Here is a 16,319-nt window from a genome sequence, read left to right as displayed (position 1 = left end):
GCTAAACTTTTAAATTATTTTTCAACACGCATACGCCGTACGAAGAGGTCATTGCTATTTCGCAGCATGTCCATACTACTTGTTGCCCTCGCGCCGTAAAAAGCAGTAATTTTATGAGGCGGAGAAGTACGTTGTCGGCTGTATAGTGCACACGTACGGCAAACGGTAAACGCGGTCTCAACGCGCCACTGTCACGTGCGTGAACAGAGAACAGGCGCTTTGGGAAGTTCCGCGTTTTTTTTTTTTGCCTATATATATATATATAGTATAGCGTTGGTTTGTGCTGTGTCCGCTTAAATATGAGAGAGAGAGAGAGAGAATGCGCCCGGGGAAGTATACGCCCTCGCCGTCGTCCACGTGTTTCGTGTTTGGTTTCGTTCGCCCTTGTGAGACTTCGTGCGCAAAAAAGCCGGAGTTCGACGTCCGGCGTGCGGAGGGGAACGCTGACACGGCTTCCACTCCCTCCTGCCTCTCTGTGGGCGCGAACAGCGCCCGAGAGAAAGGCTCGAGTTGAGCGCGCACGTTGTGGCGACACGTACACGCTGCAGTTCGTTATCGCGGCGACGTATCGAGGATGCCGCGCCACAGGTCGCTAGCCCTCGAGGCTTACCCACACGCCCCGCTGTACAGCATGCATGGCTGCCGCGAGGACGGCGACGACGTGCACCCCACGCCAGGGCGCCTCGCGGGGCCAATGTATTGTGTACTCGCGCGTGTGTATGTACACAGGTGTCATTCGGTTCTCCGCAGTGACAAATCCCGTGGAAAAGCAGTGGACTCACTTTGCACTACGTATATGGTCTTTCGCGGGTCGTTCGCGCGGTTCGCGAACGACTGCAGGCCAGCACCTGCGATTCGGTGCGTTGACCCGTGAGTTGTGAACGAGGAAATAAAGCTTTAGTTCGGCGGAGTGCACGTGACGGATTTAGCGTCGGCCTAAAATGTGGCTGTCGGAAAGCTGCATGAGTATACAACTACTTTGCAAGCGCTGATGCTTTGTCGTTAGAAAAATTAGTGGGAGTGTGAGGTTCGGGAGCGCTTCACGCATGGACAGGAGACAAGCAGGAAGGGTCGTTGCAATGCATGGTATCCTGATCAAGGCCGCAGTCCGGCCAGACTGTCCATAGGGAAATCACGTATACGAAGAACGACCGGGTGGACGGAGCTAAAGAACGGGAGGGAACGTGGGAAAGGGGGTTGGAATGAACTGACGGTAAGGGAACGTAAGTAACCCTATCTATATACCCACATCTATAAGATGTGGGTGTATAGGATGTGGATCTGGGGGATCTGGGATGTGGATCAACAGAAACCTGCGCTACTGCACGATACTCAAGCGCTGCGAAAAGCCGAGACAATGCTAAATGTAAAAGACGGGCTCACCACATACGGCGCTTACAAGCGTACATACACATAAATAAGTTTTATTTTAAATGTGCAGGCCAGGTAGAATCAACTAGTAGTATGGTAAACAGGCATGCATAAGCGATTCACTCAGAGATAAGTTACCGCACGATTTTGACCCCTTGAAAAACTGAGTTTTCCTTAAACCTTTAATGCGCCACTTCATAATGAAAAAACGGAAGCTGTCAAGTTATTCCCCTCGCGTAAGTGTGACTCATTTTTTCATCATTTTTCATCCTTCGCGATGAAAAACGGTCCTCGCGAACCACGCTCGATGGTTTGCCCAAAGCGCGGACGCTTATTTCGCGAGACAACCACGATGAACGCTCTCGTATAACGCTCATAACCTAATAAGCGCCATCCAAGGATTCGGGCCAATTTCGCAGCTTATGACCGCAATTAGGCCCCATTTTACCCGACTCGCTAGCAATCTTGACCGTCAGCAGCGAGAGGCACGTAGCTCGGTGGCCCAAGTACGTATACGAGTATATATTTATAAACATTGTAACGACTTCCTTGGACCGGAAGTCATCGTACGGAAGGCACATCCCCAAGTTGCGCGCGAACGGCCTTCTGAGCTACGCGCTGTAATTGTCTCGGCTCTGGTTAATTGCGGCGCCACTTGGCGCCTGCGCGGCGCTGTATGTGTTTGTTCCTTAGTGCTTGTGTGTGTTTTAATTGAAAGTAGAGGTAATATGGAAAAAGGAGCTGAAGGTGGACAAGAAGGTAACTTGACGAGGTAGAAGCCACATCCACACCTTCCGTATTACGCGTACGTGCGACTATCTGTCTGTTGCACTACGGTGGCGGTACCCTCGCACCCACTTTCTCGGTTATTTATGTATGTGCATCGGTTATTTATGTATGTGCACTATATCTGGCCCTGGCAGTGTTACCCAGCGCCACTCACATAGCCAACGAGGTAAATATGTGAACATCCTTCTAACTTCTAACCGCTGGGTGTCATGCAGTACGAGCAGGCAGCTGAGCAGGCCAGTAAACCCCCTCGTTATGTGCTATCAATTAATGCGTGGTGGGCTGTGAACCTACTCGTGTATACAACCCTCGGCAACGACATTATATATATATCAGCCACAGTGACGAAGCGCAGTAGAGCAAACGCTAAGTGCTGGGAGACAGAATGAAGACACCCTCTTCTCTCTCTATTTTTCTCTTGCTTTCTCTCTGTTGTCCTGGCAGAAACAGAAGCGCTTCTCCGATCTCGGAGACCATAGTACACATAGCGTAGAAGTAGGCTGAGAGGGGCAACGCGATACAAAAAAGACAAAACAAAGTTGAAACACGCGTTTCGCATCGCATATAAACACACACGCGCGCGCACAGGCACCGCTCGGCACGGAGGCGCACCCACTGCTCGGAGAAACAAACACCCTTCCTCCCGCCGCGCGTGCAAGCACAAACTCGCGCTCGCTCGATCCGCATTGTTCGAGCGGGACTCGTCCTCGGAGAAGGGCCTGCGCGCTGCATGCAGTGCTCGCGGCAAACAGACGGCACGGGAGACGCAAACACCTTTCACGCCCACGTATACAACATAGAGGTGTGTATCCTTCCTGCACGTGCGCTTGAGACTTGGGGCGCTCTGACGTGACGCTATTCCAGACTTTCCTATTCCAATTCGGCAATCAGCCCTCCGCGATTGGTCAAAAGCTTTTTTGGACCACCTCCACTTTGCCTGTCTGTCATGCATGCGACTTCACGAAAACCGCGATAGCTCCCGATCTGACATGACCTCTATACACACTGATTATGCATTATTCGACCAAACAAAAGAAAAAATAATTATTGCTGATTCGACGCCTTTTCGCCATTAACCCTCTACTATTAATCAAAAGTTTCAGGCTGTACCCACTTCACCTGTCTGTTACTCGACGTCACAAAACCGCAAAAACTCATTCCGTCAAAGTGACGTGCATGCATGTACGCGTTGAAGATGCACTAATATGCCGAACAAAACAGTTCTTCTTTCCATTTTTTTTTTTTTCTGAACAAACGGAGACTTCCCCGTTCCCAAAGGAATAGAAGATGGCTGCCGCCGATCGCTCAGGCACTGGCTGCTCGCAGCTGCCGGAGACCATGGGTTTATTTGCGCATAACAAAACATTTTGCGTGGCCGTATAACATTATCGAGCCCTTTCGGCACGTATACGACATCGATCTGCCAACTCTTCTCTGCTGAGAATCCGTTTCAGCGGCATTTTTAACTGTCCGTTGCACGCCACCGCGATTTTAGACAAGCCACCGCAAGCTAAGTAAGGGAAAGCGAACCAATCGCAGATGCCGCACCTCCCTCTTCATCCGGTTATCTACTTTCAGTGCGCTAGCTGGCTCGGCTCCATCGAAACCCTCTCCACTTAAGCGTGCTCCTCGCCTCATGTCAGCGAATTGGATAAGAAAAACCGCTCGATGTAGGCAGTCTTATTCGTTTTGAAACCAAACAAAAGTGACCTCCTATAAACGAGGAGAGCGTTTGATTGTGCTGTTCAGGCAACGCTGCGGGTCACTTGCCCGATGCTTGCGTCGGCGGTTACGTAAATTTGACGTCAGTAGATTGGAATAAAAACATATTGGAATAGTTTTACGTTATAGGGCGCTTCATCTCTCTGTCACCCGTCCTTAAGTATAGTTTAATTCCTTCGTCCCGATTTCATGTTCCTTTTCTTCTTGACATCCTGCAATTCGGAACGACACCGATCCTTCTAGGGCAGCAACATTGTTATCCTTTCCCTCAAACCACAGACTTGATCCTGTATTGAAGTTTACCTCGAGAAAGAACAGAATGTACGGTGAAACCTGTCCGCGGACAGCGAGAACTAAGCACCAAAGCGCACAGCGCGGGCTTTTTGCAGTCTTCACATGCATATAGTAGCGGCCTATAGAAGCAGTTGGCCGCGCGCACACAATCTATATAGTGCGTCTGTTTGCGAAATGTACGAGAGGATTTGTCTCAACAATCGAAACCCTCGTGGCTATTATGGTGCACGGGCCGCCTTCAATGTGAAAGTTCCGTGCAACGTTGTGTCGTCCAAATAAAGTGAATGGCATGCTGAAAAATCGGCATTTGCCCCGAGCTAGAGGTAGCCAGCGCTGAGTCTGTATAAGATAACGATCCTTTTCGCTATATTATTCCTTTCTTATCATCCGCCATTCACGCGGTTATACCCGAAACCGCTGAAAACGTGGGCGGAACGCCAAGAGAAATAGCTGCATTATCCTGGCTATGGACCGAATTCGCGTCTCAATTATTTTACAGCGGAGGTGACGGATGGAATTTAGGGTGCGCAGGGAAGCTAACTTCTAAGTTACAGCGGTCCACAGGCCACAACAGTCCCACGCATCTTCCGTCTTCACTCAAGTGTCAGGGCTATAGCTCTGAAAGTGGAGTCAGCCTGTTTCCCTTCAGAAGGAATACCCCGAGAGCAGAAATGGAGAGTCGAGGACACGGGTACACGGGGGGGAAAATAAATAAGCATCTAGCGGAAGAGGCCGCGGCGTGCGGGGCTTTGGAACGCGCTTTGAAGGACCTCAAGCCGCGCTTCGAGGGCAGAGACGATGACATGCTGGTGGGACGTCCATCGTTTCTGCTCTATAGAAAAGGGCCACTGAGAACTCCTTGCCAAATATTCGTTTCTATCGAAATGTACACCATTCAACAGGAAGCAACATTTGTGAGTGCCCATCTTTTCGTTTCTTCCTTTCTTTCGTAATGGTTACGTCTCACAAGAAGGCAGCAGAGGTTTAATACCGTATACACATGAAACGGGCATCATATTTTTTTTTCGGCCTTCCCAACCATTCTCTTTCTTTCTTTCTTTCTTTCTTTCCATGTCTACCCTCCATGAGCGGGACAACGTTCTCTTGCAAAACTTCCTCATTTGGGACTCCGTTCGCTCCTTCTTGAGCTTCTCCTCCAGGTGTTCGGAACACAAATTCAGTGAGTGGTGCAAGCGGTTGAGCGCGGTCAACTTTACTGGGAGTCTAACGCACCGTGCCTTTTCCTAGTATAACGCACGGGGTAAGTGGCAAACGCGCGAGCGGAGGACAGAAGCAGGAGCGCTGCTCTTCATCTTATGTCGACCCCGATCTCTCCGTCTCTCTCACAATCCTTAGAATAATTCTGCCGAAAACGATACCGCGTTTTCTCGTAAACCCGCGCGCACTAATCCGGCGCAGCGACTAATCGGTATTTCGATCCAACTTTGCCGGTCGCTTCTTTAGTCTCTACCCGCGGACCACCCACGGCGATGCAATCCCCGACGAAAGTTGTCGCTGTATACGCGCTGTTTCTTCGTCGCCTTTTCGAAAGGAACCCGGCGTACCTCTAGCGGCGCATTCGCACGCGCCGAGTGCGTATATAATGCGGCCGCGCTCTCGGCTTCCACGCGCGCCGTGCACACACACAGCTCAGGTGTCGTACCGCTCGGCCGCAGCGGCGTGATTACCGGCCGGCGCTGCAGAAGCGTAGCAGCGGAGCGAGCGCGCGCGCTCGCGACAAGCCGGCAGGTCTCGCCCGAGATGCCCAGCGTTGCGTGTCGGCGGCAGACAGGCCCCTCGCGGACTGCCGCGGCCGCCTTGGCCGGTACCAGTGTATATACTCTTTACTCTGCCTTCCACGTTTGCTCACGCACCCGTGCATCAGTGAAGCTTTGGCGCCCAACCAACTCCGTGCAGTGCCTCGGAAGGCGACGGCTCGCCTCGGTCAACCAGGAACGAGAACCACAAGGGCTCGTCCACTGTCCGCCCCTAATCCTTTTTAAGTGCCACGCCGGACGTACGCAAGGATAACGGAAGGATAAGCGGCGCGCAACCTGTATCATACCACCTTTCCCTGAGAATATATACGCGGATGCTTCCGGGGCTCAAAGCTTTTCGTTCAACAATCGGCTATACCTTCGATATAACGTTAAGCTTCTTATCGCGATTGGCTCCCGCGCCTGTTTGTAACGCCACACTGATCCAGCGTACACACTAACCGTTTTTGTTGCGAATACGGGCCCATGGTTTCCGATTGGCTGAAATGAACCGCGGTAGCGTTCGCCGCGCTGCACGGAACTGGCGAGACGGATAATGGCAGCCGTGCCGGGGTAGCAGGGGTACGGGCAACAACTCGGTGGAACGTACCGCCCTCTGTTCAGCTGACCTTAGCACCCATTCTTTCCCGATTTCGCACTTCCTTTTACCGTCACCCTCGCCGAACGTTCTACAGCGTCGACTGCGGGAACGCCAAAGGAAGAAAAAAAAAAGAAAGACAGTGCGAGGCGACCGCCGGCCTCTCTCGCTCGAGAAATGACGCCAACGACCCACTTCGAGGTGAACAAACACACGCCGTCCGAGGAAAGCGAGCGCACGCGGCTCAACGGCGACCTTCTCTTTTCTTCGCCGGCCGGCTTGGCTGAGCTCGCTCTGTACTGCTAGCTTAGCACACCGCGGAAGCGAACGCACTCTGTGCGCCGCTCGGCTGCTGGTCCGCAGAGGCGAGTTCGCATTCGACTCGCCCTGCACTCAAATACTCCGTCTGACAAACTTCGTGCAATGCAGCGAAGGCTATAGGACTCGCGTCAGCCAATCGCTAAACGAGACCCGGCTGCGCTTGTCCCAGAGGTGGGAGGAGGAGGAGCAGGAGGGCTCGCCCGTGCACTGTGCGGTACTAGTTCTTCCGGGATGCCGCATCTTTTATGCTCAGCACACGTTAAATAACCTTAGGTGGTCGAAATTAAGCCGGAGCACTTTCATAGTCCATGTGTTGCTTTGGAGCGCTAAATCTCCGTAATCCAAAATTTGAGGAGCCGAATTCGCAAAGCTTTTCGTACACAACTGCTCTCCGCAATTGGTCGGCCGCCTTCGCCAATAATATGTCCAGCATCAGGACTGGCTGGAATTTGTTCTTACGAACAATTCTAGCGCATAAGAGCTTTCTTGTGAATACGGGCCCAGTTTCTGTGCTCAGCGCCGCCACGGAGCCATGCACCTATGCTTCGCTGGTAATGTCGAACCCAGAACCGTGAAATATACTCTTCACTTTACTGATGACGTATGCACTTTCGCGAAGGAACGGAGAAGAAAATTCTCGTAATTCACGGTAACCCGTTGTACGAATCATTGGCCTAACGAAATATGAAGGACGCGCACGCGGTGCCTTTGAGAGCAATTGTTCAGGCCAAGGAACGGTTAGGGGATGCGGGTGCCGCAGCCTCACTTGCTCTTCCAAGTATCGACCGTCCATTCTCGGAACGGCCACGGAGCGTAAACACGTGCGTTTGTATGTACGCCAATCGATCCCGGTTCACATCTCTCTCGCTCTCTCTCTCTCTCTCTCTCAATCTATCTACCTATTTTTTTTTCTTCTTTCTCAGGCGACGTCGAATGGACTGCAGGTGCTGCCGCGAGCGGTGCAAACGCCACGAGTGAAAGAAGAGAGCGGGACAGACAGAAAAGAAACAAAACGGAATAGGTGAGATGAGGCTTTCTTTAATCCGCGCGCGTTTTCCAGCGACGGACCGTTACACTGCGACGCACGCAAATGTGCGGCTGTGTTTGCGTATCTAACGTTAGAATGAAAATAAAAGGACAGCTCCTCCAGATGTTCAACGACGTTATATGTAAACCGACGCGAGGACGTTGGCGGCGGGAATGAAAAACACACCTGCAGATTCAGCAGACTGCCTTAATCGCGTCTGGGTATAATAAGCGAATGGAGATAGGAGAAAATAATAATAAAGTTTTCCACAATGTCTGCGCAGGTGTATGCGGTGACTGCTGCTTTCATTTTCGATGTTGCGATAACGGCAACTGCTAGTCGTTGCATTAACAAAATTCAGTCATACTGTATGTGACTTACCGATAAAGCTATTGTGTATATAAAGAGCAAATATACATGTAAAACTCTGTTATCTCGGATATTTGTTGCAGCGCTACTCTGATATTGAAGCATATATTAACGGACCCAAAGTGTTCATCGCAAACAAAATTAGACTTCCTGTCTGTTTTTTTTTTTTTTTAGTGGCATTTCAAAAAGGCATGCCTATAACGCATGAGTCCCCTGGCCGAATGACCTCAGTTTGCCCAGCAAGACGAAGACATGAAAGTGAAGTTGAAATATATTATCTACCCCCATCACCATTCGGATAATTGAAAACATAACAATCATATCACACAAGGTGGTCAAAAGAAATCGCTTGCGATTATGGTTCGAAAACGCACGCACATTCACACACACAAACGTGCGCGAAAAATACATTACATATGTATATGCCCTGCACCCCCCCCCCCCCCCCGTTCGCCTAAAAAGAAAAGAAAGCCACCGAATATTTACCTTGTCTTAAATAAGAAGGATTTAGTAATAGTTAGCCGAACGTATACGTCAGTGAACACCTTTCTGCTTAAAGCAAATCAGTTCTGCGGAAGCCCGCATGCAAAGTGGCGGAAAGCTGACGAAAGGAAATATTGCGGTTCAGCCGACTTTATCACGAAGCTAAAGGAAACCGATAGGGGTTACTGAAAAAGAAAGCTTCGCAGTATACAAGAAGACCAGTACGGTCTTTTTTTTGTTCAACTGTGAATTTTTATTACTGAGAAACCTGTATGGGTTTCCCTTGTATTTTGAGTACAGTTGGGTGGACGACAATTTTCCTTTGACGATCTGTCTTAAGAGGAAGCTGTAGCTCGAGCCCAACTCCGATACATGTAAAACGCAAAAACGCTTTTCTGAGATAATCCTTGGACCGATTTAAAATGAAATTTGTTGCATTTGAAAGAGAAAGTTAAATTCTAGTGACCGTTGGAAGCGGAATTTCGATTTAGGGCCTGAATTTGGTGGAAAAAGATTTCAGAAATTCGAAAGTTCGAAAAAAAACAGAAGCACGAAGTTTACAAATGAGTATCTCTGCATCAAGAACAGGTATCGTGGTTCTGTAAACGGCATCTGTTGGAACATTCAAAGCGGACAAATTTTATATGTCAGTTTATATCTTACGTGAATTTGTTACGTTGTGTACAAGGGTTATGCAAAAGTTTTATTTCCATATTACTAACTTTTTACAGATTCATGTGCAACATATTAATTTTGTCCGCTTTATATGTACCATAAGACGAAATTAACATAATTGTGGTAGCATTTATCGTTGTTGAGTTAGAGTTTTAAACTTGATAGTTTCGTTTTCTGGAAGTTTGCAATTCTTGCCAATTTTTAATAAAAAAAATGACGGCCTAAATAAAAAATTCGAAGCGACCAGTCACTATATTTTGTTTTTCTTTTCAATGCAATAAATCTCGTCAAATTTGGTGAAGTGATTGCCGAGAAAAACGAATTCTCCTTTTGCGTGTATTTAGAGAGGAGCACCCGAGCTAAAGCTTCCTCTTAAGCACGACCGAACCGAGGCAATGCTTTGCATTCTGATCAGTTCGTGCTCATTCAAGGCGACGTTACCTCTCGGATTACGTCAGCTTGCTTTCTCTTTCAAAAAACATCCAATTGCTAAAATCTCCGTTGCTCCGGTAAAATTACGCCAGATTTCACAGTAATTAAAGAAACGAAACCGTTTGCAGCATTATTAAAGAGATATTGCATTCATTAATAACATTCAGACACGTTCTCTAAATTATTATTTCTCATGCAGCTGGCATCGTATCCTTTGTATTGGCATCCTTTGTGCTTCGGTGGTGTCTTTCCTAGCCGGTCATCTTTGTTCTGCGTTGAATATGTTAGTATTTTATTGCGTATGTTGTGAATATGTAAGTATTAGTCTGTGCGTTTTTTTTTTTCGACGCTTCCTGTTGTCGTAATTTATTATTTCATTCCAGTGCTCCCTTACTGAGGGTCCCGGTATACAGCCTTTCATATCGGAACCCTCGTCTGTGTATATTGAAACGCGGTCATCCGACGAAGACAAACAAGCACAGGTGACAATATTTCTAAGCTCCCGTACATTTCGCCATCAGAATCAAGCTTCGATTTGCCACAAATTTCGTCAGAACATATGCCAATGAGCCCGGCTGGCAAAATACTTTACATACTTCCAAGCGCACATGGGGTGGACAAGACAGGCTGATCCAACTATATACGCGTTATCCTACTTCTCAACCCCGCCTTGAATGCAAAAAGAGTAAAAAGAAAATAATAATAAATGGGTTGGTCTTGAAGGGCTTTTGCAGAAACAAAGGCGCGCTTCAATTTGCGTATTAAGATATCTTGGGGAACAATATGAGAAGCCCGCAAGTGGGTACGCTACTTTCATTATGTATACATTATCACCGCGGACCCTCCGTGAAAGGCCGTCTTTAGCATACCTCTGCGTGCAGCTTTGCCTTCGCATAAGCGCAGCATGAGTCCAGCTCGCTGGCTGAACCAGTTCACACGGCGCGTGCAATGCATTCCGATTCGTTCTGCCAGTTCTGTCTCCGAGCCGGGGAGAGTCGTTTGTTTTCAACTCGGCGTATAACCATATGGCAAAACACCGCCACAGGCACCCCGCCTGTGCTGACGGAATAAGACGCGCGGAGACAACAGTACCCGTATTCACAAAAAGCTCTAGCGCTAGAATCGTTCGTATAAGAAAGTTCCAGCCAATCATGATGCTAGGCATATATTAGACAAAGCGATCGACAAATGGCAAAGGTCACTTACGTAAGAATAGCTTTGTGAATTCCGCCCCAGTAGTTATGACTCCTCAGAATTTTTTTTTTTTATTGAAATGAAAATAAAGGAAAGAGATGTAGTCACCTTACAATGGTGACGGCTACTGATTTTCGCGTAGCAGAAACAACAATAACATAAAATATATATGTAGCAAGAAAATGAAAATAAACCATCTCATAGGGCCAGAAATCCACAGCACACAGTCCTCCACACCCACTAACATATATAGAAGGCAATTAATAGAAGGCGCACCACAATGAGCTGAAAACCTTCCGGAGATAATGGCCCCGGTACAGCTAAGGGATGATTTTGAGTGAGAAAGTCTCTGCTAGCGCCTCTTGATATCCTGAGGCCACAATCGCGAGTTCGGTGGACATGGCGCCAGCATTCTTTTCTAAAACACGCCCAATCAGTGGACGAAAAAAAAAAGAAAAAAGAAGTGTTCCACAAAAGTAGTAGCACGGGAACCGTGGCGGTATGGCGCTATTAGTTATACGTCCAGTATTTTCACGTGCAAAACTTATGGCGGGCACATAGTCCCTTAATTGTCGGACAAGAAAGAGCTCAGACATCTTGACATTCTATTTTTCGAAGCGTAGTCGTAAGGGCAAGTTTGTGTCATTGAATTTGTCGAAGGAGTTGAGACCTAATTGTTTTGCCGGTTCTTAGAATAAGATCAGTTGAATCCTGTCTGTCTTTCCTTTTTTTTTTTTTTTTTTGAGAAGCAGCACGCATACACAATGGCTGCTGTAAAAAAATATATATTAAAAGGAGATAACTTAGCCAACAGCTGCCAGCTGGCAAGCGAGGGCATCTTTGTCGGGGCATTCTTCGGATGGCGCAATGTGCAGTGGCTGTGACGTACGTGTTCAACTGTGCGCGTTTCTTTCGCGTATGCGAATGTCGTTGAATGTGCCAAGCGTGGCGTCTCTTATAATTTACGTCAGATGCTTCGAATTACAAACTGCTAAAAGGTGCATGACGCCATACAAAGCGTCGTAAGAGACGCAGAAGGAATTGCAAAAAAAAAAAAAAAAAAATCTAGGAAACAAAGAAACTCTGGAGATCTTCAGGAACGAACAATGCGAATGTGCACAATGAATAGCAAAGCTCCCCGCAAAGCTGTGCAAGAGCTGTTTTCTCGGCTGTAATGCATTTATACATCACTCACAAGCTGCCGCTGCTTTCATAAAAAGCGGCCGCTACACGAAAGCCGTTGCGTCGCAGCGGACGGGAGAGAGGGACTCGTGAGGAACAAAGCTCGTCCGACTGGCACTGACCGGACCTCGTAACCTGACGTGACGGCTTTTGAACCGAATAAGGGAATATACGACGAAGTAGTCTCCCAACAATCGTAAGTGAGAGAGATAGAGACAAAAATAAACGAAGAAGCCATAAAGCTTTGCTTCCGCAGTGGGTCAAGTCGCAGAACCCATACCACCTCTTCCCGGGCCACAACTGTGGAAGAAACCACGACGTCGACGCCGCTCAGAAACGAGAGCGTCCCCGAGCGATTTTCACGAGCAGGCAAGGAACGGCTCCCCCAAGCTGTCGGAGTAGTTTTCCAAGCGCCGCAGCTTCGCTCGCTTCGACCCCGGAAGAGATCATGAGGCCGTGCGAGTGAGGAGGGAAAGGGGGGAAGCCGCGCGGCGCGAGAAACAAAAAGCGAGAGAACCCCCTCCGCCGCCGCGCCCGCAAGCCGGCCGGCCGGCTTCTCCGACAGCGCGCGGAGAGAATAGGGAACAGCAAGAGCTTCGAGGACCAAGCAAACACGCACACAACCTGCCGCGCGGCTGCTAGGCGTCCCGTGCGCCTCGGGACGCAGAGAAGGGCAGCGGTTGCGCTGTGTGCTCGGACCCCGAGTAAGTCAAACATGCACAAACGAGCCGCTGCGGCGTTCCGTGGATCGAAGCAAGGGGGCAAGGGGCGAGGAGGGCTGCTGCGGAGTTGCGACACACGCACGAGAGGTGCTCGCTGCTGCTGCTGCTGGGAGGCATTCCCGGGAAGGAAGGAGCAAAACAGGCCGTGACGTCAGGTTGACGTCGCTGCGCGTGCGCCGGTTCGCGAGGGGCGAGGCGCGCCTCCATGTTTGTGTGTACGCAGCAAGCGAGGCCGCGCCGGCCGGCTTTCGTTTGCGCGGTGGTGGCGGCGCACAGCTGATCGGCGCCGCGCCTACGGGGAGCCACTGCGCGCGTTCTCATACTGCCCGGGCTTGTCCGGACAAGGAGATTTTCTGTGAAGGCAGGTTGGAAAAGCAATAAAAGGAGCACGACGGTTACGTTTCGCACGCGGCGCACGGCGACCCGCTTACGAGCCGAAACCAGCTGTATCCTCAATCAGCTGGGAGCGCGGCGGCCCTCTCGCGAGCTTGCGGCCATAGCGCTGGCCGGATGACGAAAGCGCCGAGGAAAATTTAGGAGGGAGTCGGACTTGTAAAATGGAATGACAATCTGAATAAAATTGATTTGGGAGGTGGACTCACTTTATGGAAGGCGGCACATCGATGCTGAGTGAAGAGGCTCGCCGCCGGAGCTCGCCCTGACCTTCGGCAAGCCGCGAATAGTCCGTGTCCAAGTCCTGTAGGCGAGCTGATTTGCGGCTCTCCAAGAGTCGCACCTCTTCCAGGCGCTTGTGGACCGTCTGCGTGATGTGCTGGTTGTGCTGCGACGGCTGGATGCTGATGACCACGTCGTCGCGCACGGCGTCGTGCTCCAGCACGACGCCGGACACTTCGCGGCCGTTAAACGTCACGTACACGCGCTGGCCGCTCTTGAGAGTGAGGCCCGCTATGGTCTGGAAGCCCGGCCCGATGAGCTCTTCGCCGCGGTACTCGCCAGTCGTCTTGTCGGCGAACATGACAGTGTAGATGTTCTCGTCGTCAGTGTCCGTTTTGGTCGCCTGAATAACACCAGGCATGTGGTTGCCGTCTGCCGTAGGGGCGCACACACGCGTGCCCAGGATCGAGCGCTTCGCCAGCCGCTTGCCCGTCGACATGTCGCCGCCGCTTCCTCGCGCGCGCGTAGCTGTCGCTCTTCTCGCTATCCTCCGGTTTCACGCACGCACACTCACGATTTCACCGCCTGCTCAAGCCAGAGCCGGCGCACTGACATGCTACTAGCCCGAGGGAATAACACACAGCCGACAAACACCGAGAGGTCCGCACCGGTGCGCCGTGGGGACAACCGTTCGCTATCTTGAGCACAGCTGGCCGATCTTGTCCTTCCCTCACACTTCGGGCCGGCTCCGCTGCCGCGCTCGACAACAAAGCCATGTGATTTTGGGGGCGCTCCGATTGGCCGCTCAGCTTCTGACCTATTTCCTCATTGGCTGGCGCCGTTGTCAGGCGGCCATGGTGTTCTAGCGAAGGTCCCGGATGTTGAGCTGCGCGCGATGCGGTGCCGGCCGCTCGTTCGTGAAAAAAGCTTGATTATCACCAAGAAACACCTGTGTTTTAATTGTTTCCCGTTCCTTGCGTCAATGTGGCATCGGTAGAGACGAAACAATGTTGATTTAGCGCTCGACAACTGCGTCTAGCGGTGCGCGTGGCCCCGCCCAGCTGGCCAAAATGTAAACATGTTTACAGCGGTGCTGGGGGCCGCCGGCAACCCCCGAAAAAAAGCAAGCTTGCGGCATAGCTTTGTTACTGTGACGTTTGGAAGAATGATCTAACTCAGCACAAGTAATGCGTTACAGACGTCGCCTAGGCCTCATCAGAGCAATCCGCACAGACTGTCTTTGCGTGAATATTGCGCTACGAACAAAGTTTCGATGGGGTGATCGGCTGTTCTAGCAAGCGCCGCTCTCCCCCGACGCTCGAAAGAACGGTCAGTGTTGCCAAGCCTCGCTGAATGGCTTCGGTGGAAAATCGATACTAGCGGGAAACACTGATAGCGTACAGCTGATTCGTCAAAACAAGCTGGAAGGAAATTTCCGCGAACGGCCGGCATCGCCAGCGCCCGGTCGTTCGCTTCGCTGTTGCGCGAACTTGACTGTCAGAGCCGCCGGTATGGTGATCCTAGAAGCGGCGCTAATATAGGACAGGAACGCGTCCAAGGTCGTTATACCGGTGCAGCTGGCTGCACGCATTGCAAACTACGAACCACGAAATAAATAAATGACGTTCTCACTGTTTTCTTTGTTTTAACTTCCACGTTCGTTGAGAGCTTTACGCTGTGCGCTATTGATGCGGCATGGTTACTGAATTGTTCGGTCCAGTTTCAGGATAAATCAAACATTTTGACTGTGTTATTGATCGCAGCAGCTAAATTGTGTGGTTTAGTGAGCTTGTTGAAAAAAAAAAAAAAAGGAGTTAAATGAATGGAACAAATGTGCATAATTTAATAAATGTTCGTATTTTGTGAGGCTATTTGTAGCCAATCTTGACGTCGGTGACGTTACTAGGTGACACTGAGAACTTCAAAAGCAAAGGTTACGCCACAAATCGGCCGAGCAAGAACTGCACACGTTTATGACATCTGGCGTTGGATCGATTTTCTGCTCACTCTGCGAGCTCTACGTTCGTTGGCCATTGAGGACAACGAAATCAAACATTCTGCGGTCCATTGACATACGCGCTGCGATAAACTGCCCCTGTGACGCGTCGGATTGTTGCAAACGAGATTTGTGTACCATGTACAGACGATATTTCGACGGTATTATTTGCGAATACCGCAACTCGACCAGCATGTGGAACACGGAACCGTGGCCCATAGTCAATGGCAAATAATTTAAATGAATCGAATTGAAAGCGGTAAGCACACGTGACACAGAGAACTGCGTGTCAATTGACTACAACGTTATTATTAAAAACTGCCGTTCCTGTTGTCAGAGTGGTCTGTCATTTTACAACGCGAAAAAGCATTTCAGCGCTTTGGCTGCAAGCTTGGTGCTCGTGGCGACATCACGTGATAGGACTGCCAGCTAAACGAAGCAAGTTTGCCGTCTGCTGTCAAAGATGGCGCCAGTTTACATTTGCGCGTCATTCGTGGAGGAGGAAAAAGGTAGTTTTTTTCCCCCTTTCATCTGTGCTCATATTAGTAGAAAGTAACGTAACAGCGCGCATTTTTAGTTTATGCTATTGTGTTTTGCGACAGGCTTTTCTTTTATTCACTTGTGTTTGAAGGTCATGTTTCGGCAATTAGAATCACTTGTACCGTTTTCTCCACACATATTCGGCTTGTCAGAAGAACGAACGAACGTGTTTCACTTGCTGAATCCGATCTGAAAACGACCGAAAAAAAAAGCTACAACTGCTATTCGCTAA

The 16,319-nt window shown here is 49.8% G+C and overlaps 1 protein-coding gene and 1 long non-coding RNA gene across 2 annotated transcripts in view; one reads left to right on the top strand and one right to left on the bottom strand.

Moving 5' to 3' along the window:
* Positions 1 to 10,473, top strand: part of LOC129386216 (uncharacterized) — a 71,502-nt gene extending 61,029 nt beyond the window's left edge. Inside the window, exons 2-3 of the long non-coding RNA XR_008613670.2 lie at positions 7,776 to 7,873; positions 10,222 to 10,473. This is a non-coding gene — a long non-coding RNA (uncharacterized lncRNA). The remainder of the gene's footprint in view (positions 1 to 7,775; positions 7,874 to 10,221) is intronic.
* Positions 1 to 14,292, bottom strand: part of LOC126536220 (zinc finger protein 704-like) — a 124,617-nt gene extending 110,325 nt beyond the window's left edge. The window contains exon 1 of the mRNA XM_050183112.3: positions 13,539 to 14,292. Coding sequence (XP_050039069.1) covers positions 13,539 to 14,050 — 512 coding nt within the window. The 5' untranslated portion in view covers positions 14,051 to 14,292. The remainder of the gene's footprint in view (positions 1 to 13,538) is intronic.
* Positions 14,293 to 16,319: the final 2,027 nt, after the last annotated feature.

Source organism: Dermacentor andersoni, chromosome 4 (assembly GCF_023375885.2).
Source record: "Dermacentor andersoni chromosome 4, qqDerAnde1_hic_scaffold, whole genome shotgun sequence".
NCBI classification, from domain to species: Eukaryota; Metazoa; Arthropoda; class Arachnida; order Ixodida; family Ixodidae; genus Dermacentor; species Dermacentor andersoni.
Note: the sequence above shows the minus strand (reverse complement) of the source record. Positions and strands in the feature narration are given on the sequence as shown.